The 17,823-nt window shown below is 43.6% G+C and overlaps 1 protein-coding gene across 6 annotated transcripts in view; it reads left to right on the forward strand.

Annotated features, from left to right (window-relative positions):
• Kalrn (kalirin RhoGEF kinase) overlaps positions 1-17,823 on the forward strand; it is a 581,802-nt gene that overhangs the window by 477,390 nt on the left and 86,589 nt on the right. For all 6 annotated transcript variants that reach the window (XM_063225109.1, XM_023562599.2, XM_013146376.3 and 3 more), the window contains one exon: positions 16,830-17,113. In XM_063225109.1, the coding sequence (XP_063081179.1) occupies positions 16,830-17,113 (284 nt within the window). The remainder of the gene's footprint in view (positions 1-16,829; positions 17,114-17,823) is intronic.

Below are 17,823 nucleotides of genomic sequence, written 5' to 3' on the forward strand. Positions count from 1 at the left end.
TCTTCCTATCCTGCAAGTCTCAGTTCAAGTGTCATGTCTCAGAGAGATGACTGTCAGCAGCTACTTACCCTGAAGAAGCCTTCTGGGCGCTCTCTAGCCCATGAGCCACTTAATTCTTCCCACTCTATGGAAAGTTTCCTGATTCGATCATTGGTCTATTATCTGACTCCCCTCACCTCCACCCCAGCTGGAATATCAGCTTCCTAACATCAGGGACTAGAGCGTCTCCTATACTGCCGGAGTCTGTGCCAGAAGTCACATGCACGTGGTACACAGAAGCACTCAGTAAGTGTGTTCAGTGAATTAGTAACATCATGTCTTCAGACAGGCAAGTTACATAAAGTGAGCCTATGAGGCTCCATATTTAAGTAAGAGCTATCATAATAGGGCAGTCTAGGTGGGCTCTTGGGAAAGAGCATTCCTATAGGGGAAGAGATTAATTAGGGTACGTGTTTCCTGTGCAGGATTACCTGTGGTGCAGGATGACTCTCCCTCCCAGATACGTGGTATTTATGTAAATATTACATCTTTGGCAGGCTTACAATGCCACAATTCATACTTCTCTTGATTGATTGGTATCCAGTTCCTTTTGTATAAGTGTATGCTTGAGACAGGCTCTTGCTAGGTAGTTCAGGCTAACCTTGAACTCATTATGTGGCTCAGGCTGTCCTCACACAGCAACTCCTCCTGCCTCAGCCTCCCAAGAGCTGAGATTACAGGTGTACATCTCCACATCTGACAAATTCCTCCTGTTTATCTTACCTGTTGATCCCTGCAGACATTGGAACTTTGCCTTTGGTTCTATCAGCCCAGTGGATCCCTTGGAGGTGGACCCCTTCTGATTAAAAAGATGTTAAAGTTCTTCTAGTAAATTTCAGAAACTGCTACAGAGCAAACCTGTCTTACCTGACCTCAAAGTAGGGGATGCTCGCAGGTTCTGGCCCCAATTATGCAAATAACTGATGTGTTGTCATGGAAGAGTAACCACAGTGAGTCTTGTGTAGCCTCCTGATCCAAGCTCTTCACTCCGCTTGTGCCTGAAGCTTATTATTTGTGAAATGTTAGGCAACCCAAGTCAACAGTTTTTAAAGTAAAAGGCAGAATTTGAGCTGTCCTGAGGCTGTCACTGATGTCTCCTCACTTCCTTACCCTTTCCCCACCTCACACTGTTAACTTGTGAGACTAGAACTACCTCCCAGCCACTAGGATTTGAGAACCCTATTTCCATTCTTCAGCTGATGGTCTTTTCACCAGGTCAGCTCCCAGACTAGAAAGCTACCTGTGCTCTTTGTCATGAGGATCTTTCTGGATTTATAGGTGACACACTGAAAGTAGTGAACAGAGCCAGCCACCGTTGGGTTTGATCTTTTTATCACAGTCAACACTTTTCTTACACACTGTTCAGTCTGTCTTCAGTGGAGTCGAAAATTATTCTTTTGTCCGTTTGTGATTAAGAAATTGTTTCATGAATGGAATTCAGTATTTTACGTGGGAATTATGTTCCAATGACATTTATAGGTAATTTGTCATATGTATGCCCAAAGTTAGAGAAACAATTGTCTGAGAATTTTTAAATGCTGGCTTGCTAAATGGCTAAGTGGATGAATTAGAATGTTGCACCAGTTGCAGACGGCACCTTAAACAGAGAATCAAAGTTAACATCACTCGAAAACAATCAAATTGATACTATTTGCCTCCTGAAATTTTGCATCATTTGGGGAGGTTTTTCTCCCAAAATGCAACCTAAATATAATCATGAAGAAACATCTGACAGACCCAAGTTGAGGGATGAGCTATAAAACAGCTACGGTATTGTCAGAAAAGATGTGTAAATCATAAAAGACTTGATCTTTTCCTAGGACATTATTGGAAATTGATGCCATTTGAATAGAGTATCAGTACTAAATTCCTGTTTTTGTCCACTGTGCTGTGGTTATGTATAAGAATGTCCTTGTTTTAAGAAAATATATATGAAGGCTGGGGATTTAGCTCATCGGCATAAGCGCCTGCCTTGCAAGCAGGTAGCTGTGAGTTCGATCCCTGGTACCGATAAAAATGAAAAAGACCAAAAAAAAAAAAGAAAATATATATGAAGTATTTAGGGACATCATCTCTGTTACTTTTTCTTAGTTCAGAGAGTGGGGAAAATAAGAGGTAAAATGTAAACATTTTGAAAATCTGGGTAAAGTGTGTGGAGATTCTTTGTTTTGTCTTGCAACTTTTTTATCTCTGAAATTATGTCAAAAGAAAGTAACAGTACATACTCACCATCACAGCCCCGTGGACCTGGCAGGGTTCTCCTTCCCATCTGCAGGTCCCTCCATGTGGAGGCTGAGCTCCTGAGAGTGAGCTGGCCGGAAAGGAGCTGCGCAGGACACTCGTGTGTATGGGAGGAGAACTATGCCGACAAAGGCAGCGGGGTCCCCGTTTGCAGAGGCGCAGGCTGAACTCCGTCACGCTTGTTGGCCGCACTCTCCCAAGTGTGGGATGAGGCCTAGCAGAAAACCTTGGCACAAGTACTTGGGAGAAGTGGGCCCAGGTTAAGACCAAGTCTCAAATTAGGCTAAGTCCAGGAGCACTGACCCTTCTGTCCACTTTCCCATAGCAAAGAAAGTGTAGTTTACCAAAAAAGGACGCTGAACACCGGCAGTTGCTGGCCTTCAACCACTCTAGTGGGCTTTGTCCTCTTCTTCCTCCACCCTGCAGCTCCCTTGGAGAATTTCTGCTGCAATATTTTCAATTAACCAGGACTTAATTACAGTCTGAAGCTTGTCAGTCACCATCTTAACTCTCTAGCGAGGCCAGTGGAAGTCCTTTGGCTGAGGTTACTGCCCAGGGGCCGTTTAGCAGGTGACTTCCCAGCAGGCTTCCCACAGGCTTCGGGCACACTTTGATGTGTTAGAGCACAAGCCTAAAATAACTGGATGGCTAGAAACGTATCTCCTACGTTGGCCTTTCCAGCAGGTTTTGTATTTGACTGACAGCCCTATCTATGGTCAGGGCACCATCCCCTGAAGTATGAGTCACCTTTGCATCCCAGACATAGGTGGCATAGTAGACAAGATCGATGCCAGCACTCTGGTGTCTATGACATACTAATAGGAGTTTGGAAATGAGACATCATGGTAGCCACTGTCGATTTCCTGCCTTTTTCTGAAATCCTGTTATTTGTATTGTTTTGCTCTGCTCTACTTTGTTCTGTTTTGGTTTGGTTTGGCCTGTTTTGTTTTATTCTCTTTAAAATAAAAATAATAATAATAGGGGCACTAAGGTGTACTGAGAAGTCTTGCAGGAAAGAAGCAGGTAACTTTGCTTAGTTCATCTTTAAAAAGGGCAAAACATCAAGAACATCTTAAGGAACACAGGAAACGGAGCCTCACCTATGGTCCCATTGCTGAGTTTAATAAATGAGTCACTCACCAACCACCAACATTGACTGTTTCTTAGAGGTCCTTGAGCCTAAAACTACTCAGACTCCAATGACAGGTTTTTTTGTTTGTTTGTTTGTTTGTTTTTTTGTCCTTAGCTATTTATCACTAGCCATGAAATGACCAAAGAAACTGTGCTGTAGACACAAAAATGGAAAGTATGTTTGTCCTGAAGGAGTTTCCTTAGCAAAGCAAAATAAACAAGCAAGTATTTCTCAGTGCCCAATCAAAGGTACAAAAAGTTTCTGTCAGAGAAAAAGGAGATGCTGAACTTCGTTGGGCAGTGTCAGAGGCAGACTTCAGACCGACAGGGACTGCAAGGTAGGATTCCTCGAGGAGGAACAGACTGAGTTGGCACGGTGGACCGCACACTTAGACTGTGGAAGAGGCTTCCAGGCTTTGGCATACATCAAAATTACGTGAAGCCTTGTTAGAATCAACAGTGCTGGGCTAACCCTGTAGATTTAGCCCTGAATTAAAGCCCTACAATTTGCATTTCAACCAAGTTCCCAGATGCTACTGCTGCTGGAAGTGGAGGACCACAGCTTGAACACCTTGTCATCCCAGAGATGACCAAAAACGTGAGTGCAGGCCCGGCCACTGAGTGGCTTAAGTGTCAAGCTGACGCTTAGTGATCACATTTTGAAAGGGGCTCGGGCACAGCTGTCCTGGGGGCAGGGATATGTGGAATGGGTGAGGGAAAAACTGGAAAAAGAGACCGATTTGGAGATTGTTACACAGGAAAAGCAGGTGGGTTGAGATCTCCGAGTTGGGGCGGTAACAGAAGGTGTGGAAAGAGGTCAGCTCAGAAGCCTTTGTCAGCGAAGAACTGGGTGGCAGGAGCGAGAAACTGCAAGTTGCCCTGGTGTTCCGTCAGAGAGTCTCCGGGTGTCCACTGCACAGTCGTTCACACAGTGCTCTGTGGAAGCTCAGCGATGATTACACAAGGTTGGACTTGTATAGATGCACACTGTTTGAAAGGAAAGGGGAGAAATCTTGCTGTGAAAGTCAGTGGGCTAGATGGTGCCTTCAGGAGTTTATTTAACCTGCTTCACGGTTGTTTGAGCTAACATCTGGACTTAGGAGTAGCCCTACTTTTACCAGGAAAATTTGGTTCACCTGCCAGCGTGGCTTAGGAGGAGAGCTGAGAGCCTCTGCACATGCAGGTGCCACATGTCGCAATCAGATGGCCCTCCTGAGCGCGGGAGGTCTCAGGGATGAGTGCAGGGATTTCTGGCATCTTCAGTTCCTGCTGGTTCTCATCGCTCTATCACTTGAAAGTACAAATCATTTTTTGTTTATCCTTTGTTGTTTATATATTTATTATATAGATTTAGGGTGTATAACAGGAATCTATAGTTTCCTATAGGAAAAAGTTCCTGTAGGAAAGTAAATAATACACTCACCATCCCACTAGTTATCCCTTCATTTTGTGGCAAAAGTAACTAAAATCTTCTCATTTAATACAAATCCCAAATACAGTCACATTCACTGTCATCCTCGTGTTGCATGTTAGCTCTGGAGACTTGTTGGCCTTACATAGTGTTACTTTGTATCTTCCGTCCTACATTTCCCACCACTGGAAATGGCTGTTTTATTCTCTATCTTCATACATTTGCATTTGTTTTATCTTTTCCCATTTAAGTGAGACTATACAATAGTTTTGTTTCTGCGTCTGCCTTGTTCCTCTCAGCATAATGTCCTATAGGTTCATCTGCTTTGCAGCAAGTGTCAAGATTGCCTTTGTAAAGGCTGAATAATATTCTGTGGTGTATATATACAAACACATACACCGGTTTCTTCATCCATTTATCAGCAGGCACTTAGGTCATTTTTCAGATCTTGATTATTATGAATAATCTTGCAAGGAGCATGAGGATACAGGTGTCTTTATAAGACTGTGATTTCATTTCCTCTGGGTATGTTCCCAGGAGAGACTGATGCACACATGGTAGTTCTGTAAGGTATGATCAAAATATCTGGTGAATGTTTAAATTTAGAAAAAATTATATTACAGTAAAAGACATATGACCATTAATCCTCCTCAGAAAACTGTGCCTCATTTCAAACACATTTATTCCATCATTCTTGCCATTTTCTAAAGCTGTTCTAGAATGCTTTCGTGGCTTTATGAGGTGTGATTTTAAAAAATACAGGGAATGCTGCTGCTGAGTGGCATCTAACAGAAAAGCAGGCTCATAAAAACAGTGTGTGTCTTCATTCACCAGACCTGGCACTGTGCAACTTCTAGCTCTTTCCCAGAGTCAAAAGGACCACGAAAGTAAACATGCTGAGTCCATTCAGGACATGAAGGCCATGACTGCACAGCTAAGGACCAAAAAGGGCCTGCAGAACTGCTTTGGAAAGTGGCAGCAACGTAGGATAAGTGTGTTCAAAATAGGAGGAGGAGTTGGAGAGGGCTTAATGGTAATATATCTTTTACTGAAATAGATTTTTTACAAATATTGACTGTGTGTTTCAATCACACCTGTTGGGGAGGAGGTGCTGGGATTTGAACCCAGGACTTCACATATGCAAAGCACTTATCCTACCACTTTGCTGCATCTTTAGCCCTGGTAGTTTCAATTTCAATTTCTTTAAGAACTTCTATATTATTTTCCATAAATATTGGCTTGCACCAATCTACATCCCACCAACAGTGTAAAGGGGTTCCCTTCAGCAATATTTGTCACTCCTTGACCTTTTAACAATAGCAAACTTGAGATGATATCTCTTAGAGAACCTGTTTTTCACATCCAGAATTCTGTAATGTGGCATGTCTTTTTTTTCTTTTTTTGTCTTAGTTTGTGAACTTTCATTGTGTCCTTTTGGTGGTCATATCTTAAACAGTAGAAGAAAATTTTTCTATCTGTAGTTTGAAAGAAATGTGTGTTTCCTTTCCAGAGGCTGTGGCCAAGTCCAGGAGAATGGAAAGGGTGTGTGGATTGAGATGATACCTGGATGTTTACCCTTAGAAGAGCAACAGGTCAGGTCTGTTTTGACAGACTTTCGCCTGCTCTGATAGGTCAAAGTTCTAAGTGCAGCACAGGTAGAATAGAGACGAGGAATATGTAGCCCGTAGCTTCCAGAAACAACTAGATGGGTGGAAACGCAGGTGAGTGATACAGCAGCATTCTCCCAGCACCTTACGTTTTTAGGCTGTGCTTATCTTGTGCAGAGGGGGAAGTTGGTACCCTTTGGGGGCTCTCTTCCCTTGTACCTGGCTCCAAGAGATGATTTCCATGGGAAGCAGAGGCAAATGAGACCCTGAGGATAAGTGTCTGGGAGCTTAAACTTTTCACCTTCTGTTACCAGTGGGAAGAAAGGTTACTATAGGTCCTGCCAGAATTCTCCAGTTCTCCATTTAGCAGGCCTTAGGACCAAGAAAGGTGGTTGGCCCTGGGACATTGCCCAGGTTCGAGTGAGTGCAGAGGAGTGCTCCCAATACCTGATAAGTTTTAAAGCATGAGATGGGGCTGAAGGTCAGATGACTGAATGAGCACAAAATTCAGGAGACTTATTGTAGATTAAAACTCGAGGAGCTGAGTGAAGACTGTTGTGTCCATTGGCAAAGATCTCCTGTTAAGGGCTGAGGTCCCAAAGGGCTCAGGTGGAACGATTCCCACCCTGCTCCTTGTTTTTGTTCTCTGAGTATAAGGGTAAAAAGCAAGCATTGATATTTTAAATCCATAAGAATTTAGATGTGCAAAATTTATTTTTAAAACATCTCTCATCAAAGTGGTGAAGTAAAGAAGTATGGGTCAGTAAAGAGGTCGCTGGAGAAGAGATGCCTGAACTAAGTTTAAGAGCTTTGCATTAGAAGCAGGAGGCAGGGCTTACACTATGCACATGAGGTCTGAGGATGACTAAGAACGGGACAATGAATATGCTTAGCCAGGATATATTTGCCAAGTTTACTCTAAAACTGTGGTAGGAGCAAATAGCCAGGGTAACAAGTCCCCAGTATTAAGAAACAGTGTGTGTGTATATCACTGTCATTTACTCTTGCTGTCACCCAGGCTCCAGTGTGCATAGCTTCGGGACCTCAGCTGGATGTGGCCTGGCACTTGGCTTCTACAGACAGTCCCCAAAAGGCCTCCCAACCTAACTATTCTCTGCCCTGTAGGACTTGGCAGTATTTACTGTGGGTCTGCTGCTATCTGTGCTTACAAACAAGCATGGATTTACATATCTGTTACCCAGGGAATGTTCACAATGGGGCCTTCCCATCATACACTTCTGAGGCAATTTCCAGTGTGAGAAAAATACTAACAAAAGTAATTTTTAGAAAACAAAGGCAGCAGGAATGGATGTATAACCCATGTGGAGAGATATATTGAATGCATTGGTCTTATACAGCTCAAGTCATGGAAAGCAGTATGATTTTACAATTCTTCCTGTATCATCAGAGCTAACGAGAGATAAAAGAACAAGAGGTTAAAAGACCTTTCTGTTCCCATGAGTGATGGAGTCCCAGACAGGTTTCTACATTCTTATGCACGATGAACAAAGAATTGGATGTGGCATGTGATGGTAAGGAAAAGGCAGCAGTTTTATTTAGGCGACAGTGTGCCCAGTGACGGGGCTCCGCTGCTGGAAAAAAAATGACTAGACAGGTGCAGGTGTTGGGTTTAAGAATTTAAAATGCTGCTCAGGATCTAAGGCTCCTCTCGCTGGGTCTCCCAGAGCTTGACTGACAGCGTGATTGACAGGGTGCTGAGTCATGTCACCTGTATCTATCCTGCATGACCCTTCTCATAATTCAACCTGTCGTCATTGGATGTGTGAGTGCAGTCCATACTCATGAACTTGCAGTGAGCTCCAAGTGAAGAAAGGTTACTATAGGTCCTGCCAGAAAAATGTGGCACACATTTCTCCTGGTTGAGGCCTTGGAATTCTCCAGTTCTCCATTTAGCAGGCCTTAGGACCAAGAAAGGTGGTTGGCCCTGGGACATTGCCAGGTTCAAGTGAGTGCAGAGGCGTGCTCCCAATTGTACTATCTGTATTACTTCTGTAAGTATCTAATAGACATTAGAATCTTTGTAGTTTTTTTCTGATTTCAGTCTTTGGAGTCAAAGTTTCCAATACAGTTATTATAATGACTAGGGGAAGGGTAGGAGGGAGTGGCACTAACAGACCTATTGACCATCTAGATAAAATAGATACGGTTATACAGGACAACTAGACCCTATGTCTTTGGGGTATGGTTGCGTATAGCCATTGAACTCCAGAAGTGTGGTTTGGAAATGGATTTTCCATTTTTAAGTTGTGCCATTTCATCAAGTGTGGCAAATGGTACCTTAATGCTTTATACATCTGGGATGGTCACAATCCACAGAAGCCTTAATACTAACCATACATATGCATATTACAGTATTGGTATACACGTTCAGTCTTTATCCTGTCCACCACCACCACCACTGACACACACACACACACACACACACACACAAACACACACACACCCTCCTAAACTTGGAATCTCATAAGTGATAAGTGATTTATTTTATGCTAATGAGTTAACTGAGCACAGGCAATTCTCAGGATAGGGACTGGTCACAGAAAGACCAAGGCAAGATTAGAGGGTTATGACTTTGAACCTCCTCCCCCAGCCTCAGGAGAGACGGAGCAGCCAAAGGTTAAGTTGGTCATGAGTGAGTCAATTGTACCTGTATAATGAAGCCTCTATAAGTACCCCGAAGAAGGACAGGTTGCGGAGGACTTCCAGGTAGCCTAACATGAGGCAGAGTGTTGTGCCCAGAGTGGGTACAGGAGCTCTGCAGCCCTTCCCACATTCCTGTGCATCTCTTCCTTTGTATCCTTTGTGAAATCTTTTTTTAATAAACAGGTGAAGTGTTTCCCTGAGTTCTATGCACTACTCTAGCGAATTCAACCTAAGGAAAGTATTGTGGGACCTTCATGACATGCCTCCAGGGTGCACTTTTATCTTGCTTTTTTCTGTTTTGCTTGGCCTAAGCTCACTCTCCAGAGCTGATTTCTCACTCTTCACTTCTACTTTTTCAAATAAACTTTGCCACTACTAAAAAAATAAAATGAAATAAAGGTAGTGTAGAAACCCCAACAAGCAGAAGCATGGGTAGAACCGCCTGGAGCTTATGAATGGCACCTGAACAGGTGGCAGAGGTTGGGGCCCTCAACCCAGGAATCTGACCCTGTCTCCAGGCAGATAGCCCCAGAGTGGAACTGAATCAGGGGACACCCTGCTGCTGGCTGTGGCAGAGCTGATTGCTAGCTGGGTGTGTGGGAATGACTCCTGGTAGGGAGAGAAACTGAGTTTGTTTTTCTACTCACATACTCTCTGAGTCCCATGCCTAGCCCTTTCGAGGACTCTGTTCCTAGTCTCTGAGGACACTAACCCCACAAAGCTAATGGAACTGTCTTCTCTTTTGCAAAGAAATATAGTCCTTCTTTATTTGCAGCTTCCTTTGAGGGCAGTGGAAATGAAGCTAAATCAATATTTATGATTAGAAAGTAATAGATGACAGCGCTGTGCTGGCGGCTGTAAGGCATTCACCCAATCCCACATTTGCACTCTGTGATCATTAGTGCACGGTGTGTGCTCCTGTCAGAATAGTTTTGCAAATTTTGCATGAGACTACTAAAAAAGCTTCTTAGTCGGGCATGGTGGTTCTCCCCTGTTATCCCAGCACTTGGGAGGCTGAAGCTTGAGGATTGCTACAAGTTCAAGGTCAGCCTGGGCTACAGAGTGACTTCAAGGCCAGCGTGCACTACAAAGCCAGACCCTGTCTCAAAACAAAAGCAAAAACAAAATGCAGGATGCTACCTGATACCCTCAACAGCTGCCCAGCTGTCTTTCCCACAGTCCCTCAGAAGCTGCCATTGTAAAGGACACTCCACAGATCAGGAGGCACATGTCTGTGGTCTCCAGAGAACAACCCACGCTACTTAAATTGCTGAATGTGCAAGAGGCAGATTTGTTGCAAAATGATGCCTACATTATGATAATTAACGTACAACACAAATAATACTGTTAACAGATCTACTGGTTACTCCCAAAATGTTACTGAGCAGCTCCTTTATAAATCTTATTGAGTAGCTTGCCAATTAAATGTTACTGGGTTCTGGGTTTCTCACCTCTCCTGCTTGAGTTAGATTCCAGATTCTTCTCATCCCAAACAAAAAATTGAATGAAATGAGCAAAAAACAGTGGCAAAGTTCATTCAAAAAAATAAAATGAAGAATGAGAGAGAAACTGGCTCCGCAGGGTGATCTGGGCCAAGTAAAAAGAGAAAAAGCAAGATAAAAGTACACCCTAGAGAAAACAGGGCACGCTATCATGAGGAGAGCCACAATAGCAGGCTTTTTGCGGTGCTTGCATCCTTCTAAGTTGTCCGACTCCAGAGGAAACGTGTAAGAACTTCTGCATTTGGGCCTGAGAGGTGGTTCTGGGATCAAGCTGCAGCCTTGTCTGCTCCGTCCTACTGAGAACCTGCTCCGGGTCTCAAGAGAAATCCACATAGACGGCTTTGGGAATTGTTCTGCGTGTGCATTCTGGAATCTGGTGATTAACAGGTCATGACTGCCTCCCTAGCCAGCTCTGCCATGCCCTGATCTCCTACCTGAATCTATACATATAAAGTAAATGTCAGATAACGTGGACATGAAGGATGCATACTAACTTCAGAAGTGACATCATCCTGGCATGTAGGGTATGGGATTGCAGAAGGGCAAAAAATAATAAACGTAAAGCTTCAACTATCTCTGTAATTATTTATTTATTAGTTTGCAGTAATGGGAATTGGACTCAGGAATGCTTGACAGGCACACAACCACTGAGCTGTATCACTAGTCTTTTTTAAAAATTATTTTAAGACAGGTTCTCAGTGAGTTACCTAGAATGATCTCTAAGCAGAAGCTTCAGCCTCCTGAGTAGTGAGATTACAGGCATAAGACATATCTGGCTGTGATCTTTATTTTAAAAAAACAGTGAAGTAAAACAAGGCAAAAACATGTATTTATTATACCTATAGGTTGATTACATGGATAACAATTTTTTCTGTATATTTCTGTGTTTCAAAAATTGATCATAATAAAATCAGCCTTAAAATTGTTTTAAAAATGGTATCAGAATAAAATTTAAAAAGAATTTTCAAAAATGGTTGCCGAAACGAAACCCACAGCTTTCACACTGAGCTCCATCCCCACCTCATTTTTTAGAATTATTCTTTTATTTTCAGACAGGCCCTCAGTAAGCTGTCAGGAGGGACCTGAGCTTTCAGTCCTCTTGCTCTGCCCTCCAGAGTGCTGAGATTACAGGGGGGTACTACCATGCCTAACTGATTTTCTTTTTAAACCTAGAAAGCATGTTGTCTCTTGTATTTGCTGAAATGTCCAGGTATACATGTATCTTCCCACTTACATAAAACATCTAAGCTTCAAGGCCAGTGCAGGTGCGCTGATTAAGAACCCTGGAGTAGATTTAAGGGTGACTGGATTCTGTTCCTAGTTCTGTTACTCTCTCATTGTCACCAATAAATCCTCATTCCCTTATGTGTACAATTAGTGGAATAAACTCAGACTACTTTCAACATTGAACTTTTATAACATATAAATTACATGTACATTTAGCTTTGAAATATTAAATAGACTAGCAACAGGATGTCCCTTTTTATGATTGTGGAGAACAAAAGGAGTTCCTAGAATAAATGTAGAGAAATATTAAATGTATGTGCAGTGGATTAGGCCACAGTTTCCTGAAACACTCACATTTTCTATTTCTAAAGATGAGAATCACAGTAAGTAGTACATATCTCAACTTAGGATAACTATGTGCAAATCATACAGTTGCAAGTCAGTCACCAAACTGAAGATATCAAAGCCAGCTCTGGAACAGCTCATGCCACCATTTTCCAAAGATGGCAAGAGCACAGTACAGTGTTTCTCTGAAGAAGCAGTCAAATAGGTGGGTATTTATAACTTAAATGATGCCACATTCTTTTATAACCATGCAAGTGATTTGGAAATGGTTCTGTTTCAAGACAGGTCACTAACTAGATGATGAATCATAAATTGCTTCCTACTCTTGAATTCCCATTGCTCGGAACATAGTTACATGGCTCAAGTTAGTTACTTAAACACGAAACAACAAAACTGAGAACACTCTTGATTTTTGTTTTGAAACTATAGCTAACACTCTTTAAATGTTCTACTCTTATATTCTTGCCATTAATTTATGCAGGAAGAATTAAAGTAGGACCAAAAGACAAGAGAAGAGGAGTGGTCATTCCAAGTTTGCATTTGTGAATTGTAAATCCAGGCTAAGTGCTGTCTTGGAACAGAAAATTCATATAGTCATCTCTCACGGATGACAGAAAACACAGTTAATGTGGCAGGACCTCTAGTCCTTCTGTCGCATCACCTGCCAGTGAGTCTCAGGTCTGGAGTCCTCAGAGCTTGGTGTGTCACAGAGGCCTGGGAAGTGCAAGCCTCTGCCCTTTTCCCAGCAAGGAGCAAAGAAGCCTGTTCCTATTTTCGTGCCCCTGGAGATGTTTGTCCCCCAGGTTTTGAGGACAGGAGTTCAACCCATAACAAATGTTTCAAAAATAATGTCAACACACCCAAGACCACAGCCAGCAAGGAATTTTCTGAGATAAGATTACAGTTTTGTCCTTAAAAGGAGTCCAGCCACGTCAGTCAATCTCCAGAGCAACCCTGTAGGTCATCCTTCTACCAGAGAGTTTTGAGGGCTCAGTTTTGTGCTTCTAAATGCAAATACTCTGCTGCTATTTTCCAGAGTATGCACAAAGCCCTAGTAATAGCTAAGGAAGTCCTGGCTGGGGCAAGGTCCACCAAGCCTGTGCTTGGTGCCCGGGATGTCAGCCAGTGGTAAAAACTGGAGACAGGTCTCTGATGGCAAAAATATTTATTGATTTTATTTCTTCTTTTTTGGCTTCATGAAGCCAGAGGGCCTCCAAGGCCAGACTAGAGTTCCATAGTCTGGGCAAAGTCACTGTAGAAAAAGGTGACTCAGTCTTTGAGTAGGTGTGAAGAGCCACAATAATAATTTGTTACATATCTAGTCATATGTTTGGTTTAAATACCAGTATGCAAACTGGCACTGTCAGATACCCACATGGGTGAAATAGAGCTGGCCGTGTGCTGTCCTGACACCATACTGGTGTGGAGAAGAAGCCATATGAGCTACCTGCCTTTAATTTGTCATCCAGATACTAGCAGCATCATTTGCTGTGAAATGTCCCACGTTCATTGCTTTGTGTCCCCTGCACACAGCCCTGTATGACCTTTTGGATTCTAATCCTCCCTTCTCATGGCTGTGCTGTCTATAGGTGGCAGATTAGCTTATAAAATGAGCAAAAAGCCATTTTTTGTATGACGTTGTGTCCCAGTGGAGTCTCACAAAGTTCCTATTCCTCCACGTATATTATCAAATGTCTTCTTGAACCTTTCCATCCAGTTTCTCCTCCGTTAATCTTTATGTCATCCTCTCGTTTCAGTCTTTGTCTCTGTGCTTTTGTTTCTGCTGCCTCTCCCTGTGGGGATCTCTTCCCCACTTTTCTTCTGTTCCACTGCATCTCTTCCATTAGCCCCCTTCCCACCAGTCTTGCCCACGTGGATCTGCCCTTCCTCAGAGTCTGATCCTCAGTTTGAGTCCATGCCAGTCCACTAGCAATTAATCATAGGTGACCTTGTGAATTTACCTTTCTTTTCATGCTCTATCTTACCCTTTCATTCTTTTTCTCTCCCACTCTTTCCTCCTTTCTCTCCCTCTCTCTACTATTGTATGTAATATATATATATATATACATATTACATTGTATGATATATATATATAGATATATATATAGCAAGCTAGATGAGAAGTCTATGAAAACAAAGCCTGTGTGTTGTGTACCTTGAGAACACAGCCTAATACTGCAGATACTCAGTGGCATGGTTACTGATTAGTAATTCTTGCTTGGTTCTTTGGCTTTTGGTGGGGAGAGGTACTAAGGATTGAACCTAGGGTCTCACATATACTAATAGAGCTTTCTACCACTGAGCCATGTCCCCAACCCTTTTGAAGTTTTTAAATTTAGAGACAGGGTCTCACTGAGTTGCCCAGGCTTGCCTCAAGCTTGCCGTTGTCCTGCCTCCATGTAGCTGGGTTTATGGCATTTGCCAGATGCTCAGCTTGCTTGGCATCTTGATTTGCATCCTAATGCTCTTGTGTTGCTGTACAACTTGTAGAAGTCTTAAAGTCCTAGCTTTCTTAATTCTGATAGAACCAGGAACACATCCCTGAGCACTAGGGGCAGGGAAAACAGCGGAGGGGCCTTCAAAGCTTTCTTTTGGATAACCTGAAGCTGTTCTATAAGCCACTGTGGGTGAAGTCTATCCTGATCTCAGAATGTGTGGGCCTCACATTGCAAGCACTTAGAGAAGACTCAGTAAGTGTTTCCTGGCTTGCTTTTCCTGCACTCCGTGTCTGCTTCCCTTTTCTAGCCCCTCTCTGCCCCACCACAACAGCCTGCTTCCCCATGACTTGCTGTGCCTCCAGCCTCACCTTTGACCTCAGTCTGGGAACCTGGATATGTGGGCGGGCCTCAGCATTCAGGGTGCAAGGGTGTGTTTCAGTGTTCAGGTCTGACTGACTGGCATTGAGATCTCACGCTGCCCCATGAGCTGCATGTCCTTGGGCAAATCGACTGGCTTCTCTAACTGCAATTTCATCTTCTTAGAATGAGGATAATAGAACTCCTCACAGAGTTGTTATGAGAATAAAATTACATAGTACATGTAAAATGCTTAGGCTATTGCGAGTACATTATAGCAATGAAAATGGCATGACAGCTTATAAACAATATGGTGATTTCACCCATTTAAAAACAAAACAAATTCTTGATCTCCAATCACCATCCTTGTAAAACAGAAGAATTCTGTACTAGTTCCCTCCCCGCTCCCATTCTCTGGCATTCTCTCGTCAAGTGTGCCCTTTCTGTTCCACTACAGCTGCTTTTTTGCACAGTCACCAGTGATTTCCATGTTGCTTGGTTTAAGACGTCATTCTTAGGTCAGTGCTGTTGACCTATCAATCAGCATTTGGCACAGCTGACTTCTCCCTCCTGTATAAAATGCTGTTTCCTGCAGCCTCTGGGACACCCACTCTTCTGCTTTGCTCTCTCTTTTCTAGCTTCCTTGTGTTTTCACCTCCTTGCTCTGGTTCTCAACTTCCATATCCATATCCATATCCATATCCATATCCATATCCATATCCTTTGATGACTTCACCCAGCTTCTTGGCTTCCACATCATTTCCATACTGACAGCTCTCCCGTCATCTCTGGCTCACCACACTTTCTCCCCTGAGCTCCAGACTTGATATCAAGCTGCTATTCAGCTTCTCTATGCAGCTATCTAATGGGCTTCTTAAAGATGCCTGAAATTAAACTCCTGTCTTCCCTTCTCAAACTTGCTTCTCTTAGAGTCTCCTGCGTCTCAGGAACCTCATTGTGATATCCATTCAGGGCAAGAATCTGAGTTATCCTGATTTCTTTTTTCATATCCCATGCACAGTCCCATCGGCCCCACTGTGAAAACAAATCCCAAATCGAGTCTCTTCTAACGACCCCTGGAACTGCTCTCCTCCAACAAGCAGCATCTCTTATCTGAAGTCGTGTGGCCACACCCTCCCTAGTCTCTCCGTGTTCAGTGCCCCCAGCATAGACAACAGAATAATATAGACACCTTTTAAAATGTAAGGCAGATTGTGTCACCTTGGCTCAGACTTTTGGTGGGTTTTCTCTGCAGGTAAAAACCAAAGGCATAATGCTGGACACCACTGTATTGCATCCCAGCCCGTTACTTTTGACCTCTCTTATTGCTCTCCTGTCATCCACTCCATTGAAGCCACCCCCAGCACACCCAAGGTCCTGCCCAGAGACCTGTGTTTGCTCCTCTGCCTGCCTAGAATGACTTTTGCCAGACAGCCGCATGGTTTGTCAGCCTTGGCTACCACTGGATCTCAGCTCAAATACCAAGCCATGAGACTTCCCTGACCAAATGTTTAACTGTATTCCCTGCTTGCTCCCTCAACCTTTTTTTCCAGTATAGCTCTTCTCACTATCTCTGATTCTATCTAGATTACTTATTTTATTGTCGTCTTCCATCGTATGTGTTTCCCACCAGAATATAAACTCTGTGGAGGCAGATTTTATCTTCTGTTGCCTTCACACTTCTGTGGTGCCTCACATATTAAAAACTGAGTGAACACTGACTATTATAGCTGTCCTTTTATTGGAGTTAACAGCTGATGCTGACCTTCTGGCTTGTGTCCTAGCCTCCTGAAGATGGAGCTGTCTTGCTCCAAGCCCTGCCTTAACTGCCTCTGACCAGCTATGTCTGTCTGTTCTTCCTTCTCAGATGCGTATTCTCATTCCTCTGGTGAAAACGGGGCCAAGTCTGAGTCGGTGGCCAACTTGCAGGCCCAGCCTTCCCTCAACTCCATCCACAGTTCCCCGGGTCCCAAGCGCTCCACCAACACCCTTAAGAAGTGGCTGACGAGCCCGGTGCGTCGGCTCAACAGTGGGAAAGCAGACGGGAACATCAAAAAGCAGAAGAAAGTACGCGATGGGCGGAAGAGCTTTGACCTGGGATCTCCCAAGCCTGGGGACGAGACGACACCACAGGGAGACAGTGCTGATGAGGTACTTGCCAGAGCCTGAGCCTTCTATCCAGAAGGGACCTCCGATGTGCTGCTTTCACAGTTCTGTAATCAGCCCAGTGCTGGCGAACCTGTGCCACGCATGTCACAGCACGCTGTGTATCGTTAGCTGCTCTAAAAGGTTCGCCATCACTGACTCAATCTCTAATAGTTTGTCATCTGGAGCCTCTTTGGTTTCAGTCCTCTTTATTCTCACAACTTGGACGGTTTGATTTGTATGACCCATTCAGGGACCGAGACTATCCAGCAGACAGAAATCACTTTTCCAGTTTTAGAGATAGGAGCCTGGCCTGAGGGGACATAGTTGGTCACCTGTCTCTGTCAAGGACTGCGTCGAACTGGCCAGATCTGTTTAAGCTAAGAATGATACAGTGAGACCATTTTACTATGAAAACAGAAAATGTACTTTCCATTGCTCAAAACAAGTGTCAGTTTTGGGCCACTGCAGAGGGGAGAGCTACAGTGAGCAGATGATGGTTCAACAGGCACTGCTCCAGCTTAGCGAGGAGCTGTAATGGGGACAGCCGGTGGTGAGCGAGCTTCATGAGAACCAGCACAGATAGTCAATGCCATCCTGGAAGAGCCCAAAAGATACTGTGTTAGCCAGGAGGTTAGATTCATAAAATTGAGATTCTGTAATTGAAATATATGGGATGAGCCAGGTGTGGTGGTACACGCCTGTGGTCCTAGCAC

Source organism: Cavia porcellus, unplaced genomic scaffold (assembly GCF_034190915.1).
Source record: "Cavia porcellus strain 051 isolate PalLab524CR breed Dunkin Hartley unplaced genomic scaffold, mCavPor4.1 scaffold_15, whole genome shotgun sequence".
In the NCBI taxonomy this organism is placed as follows: Eukaryota; Metazoa; Chordata; class Mammalia; order Rodentia; family Caviidae; genus Cavia; species Cavia porcellus.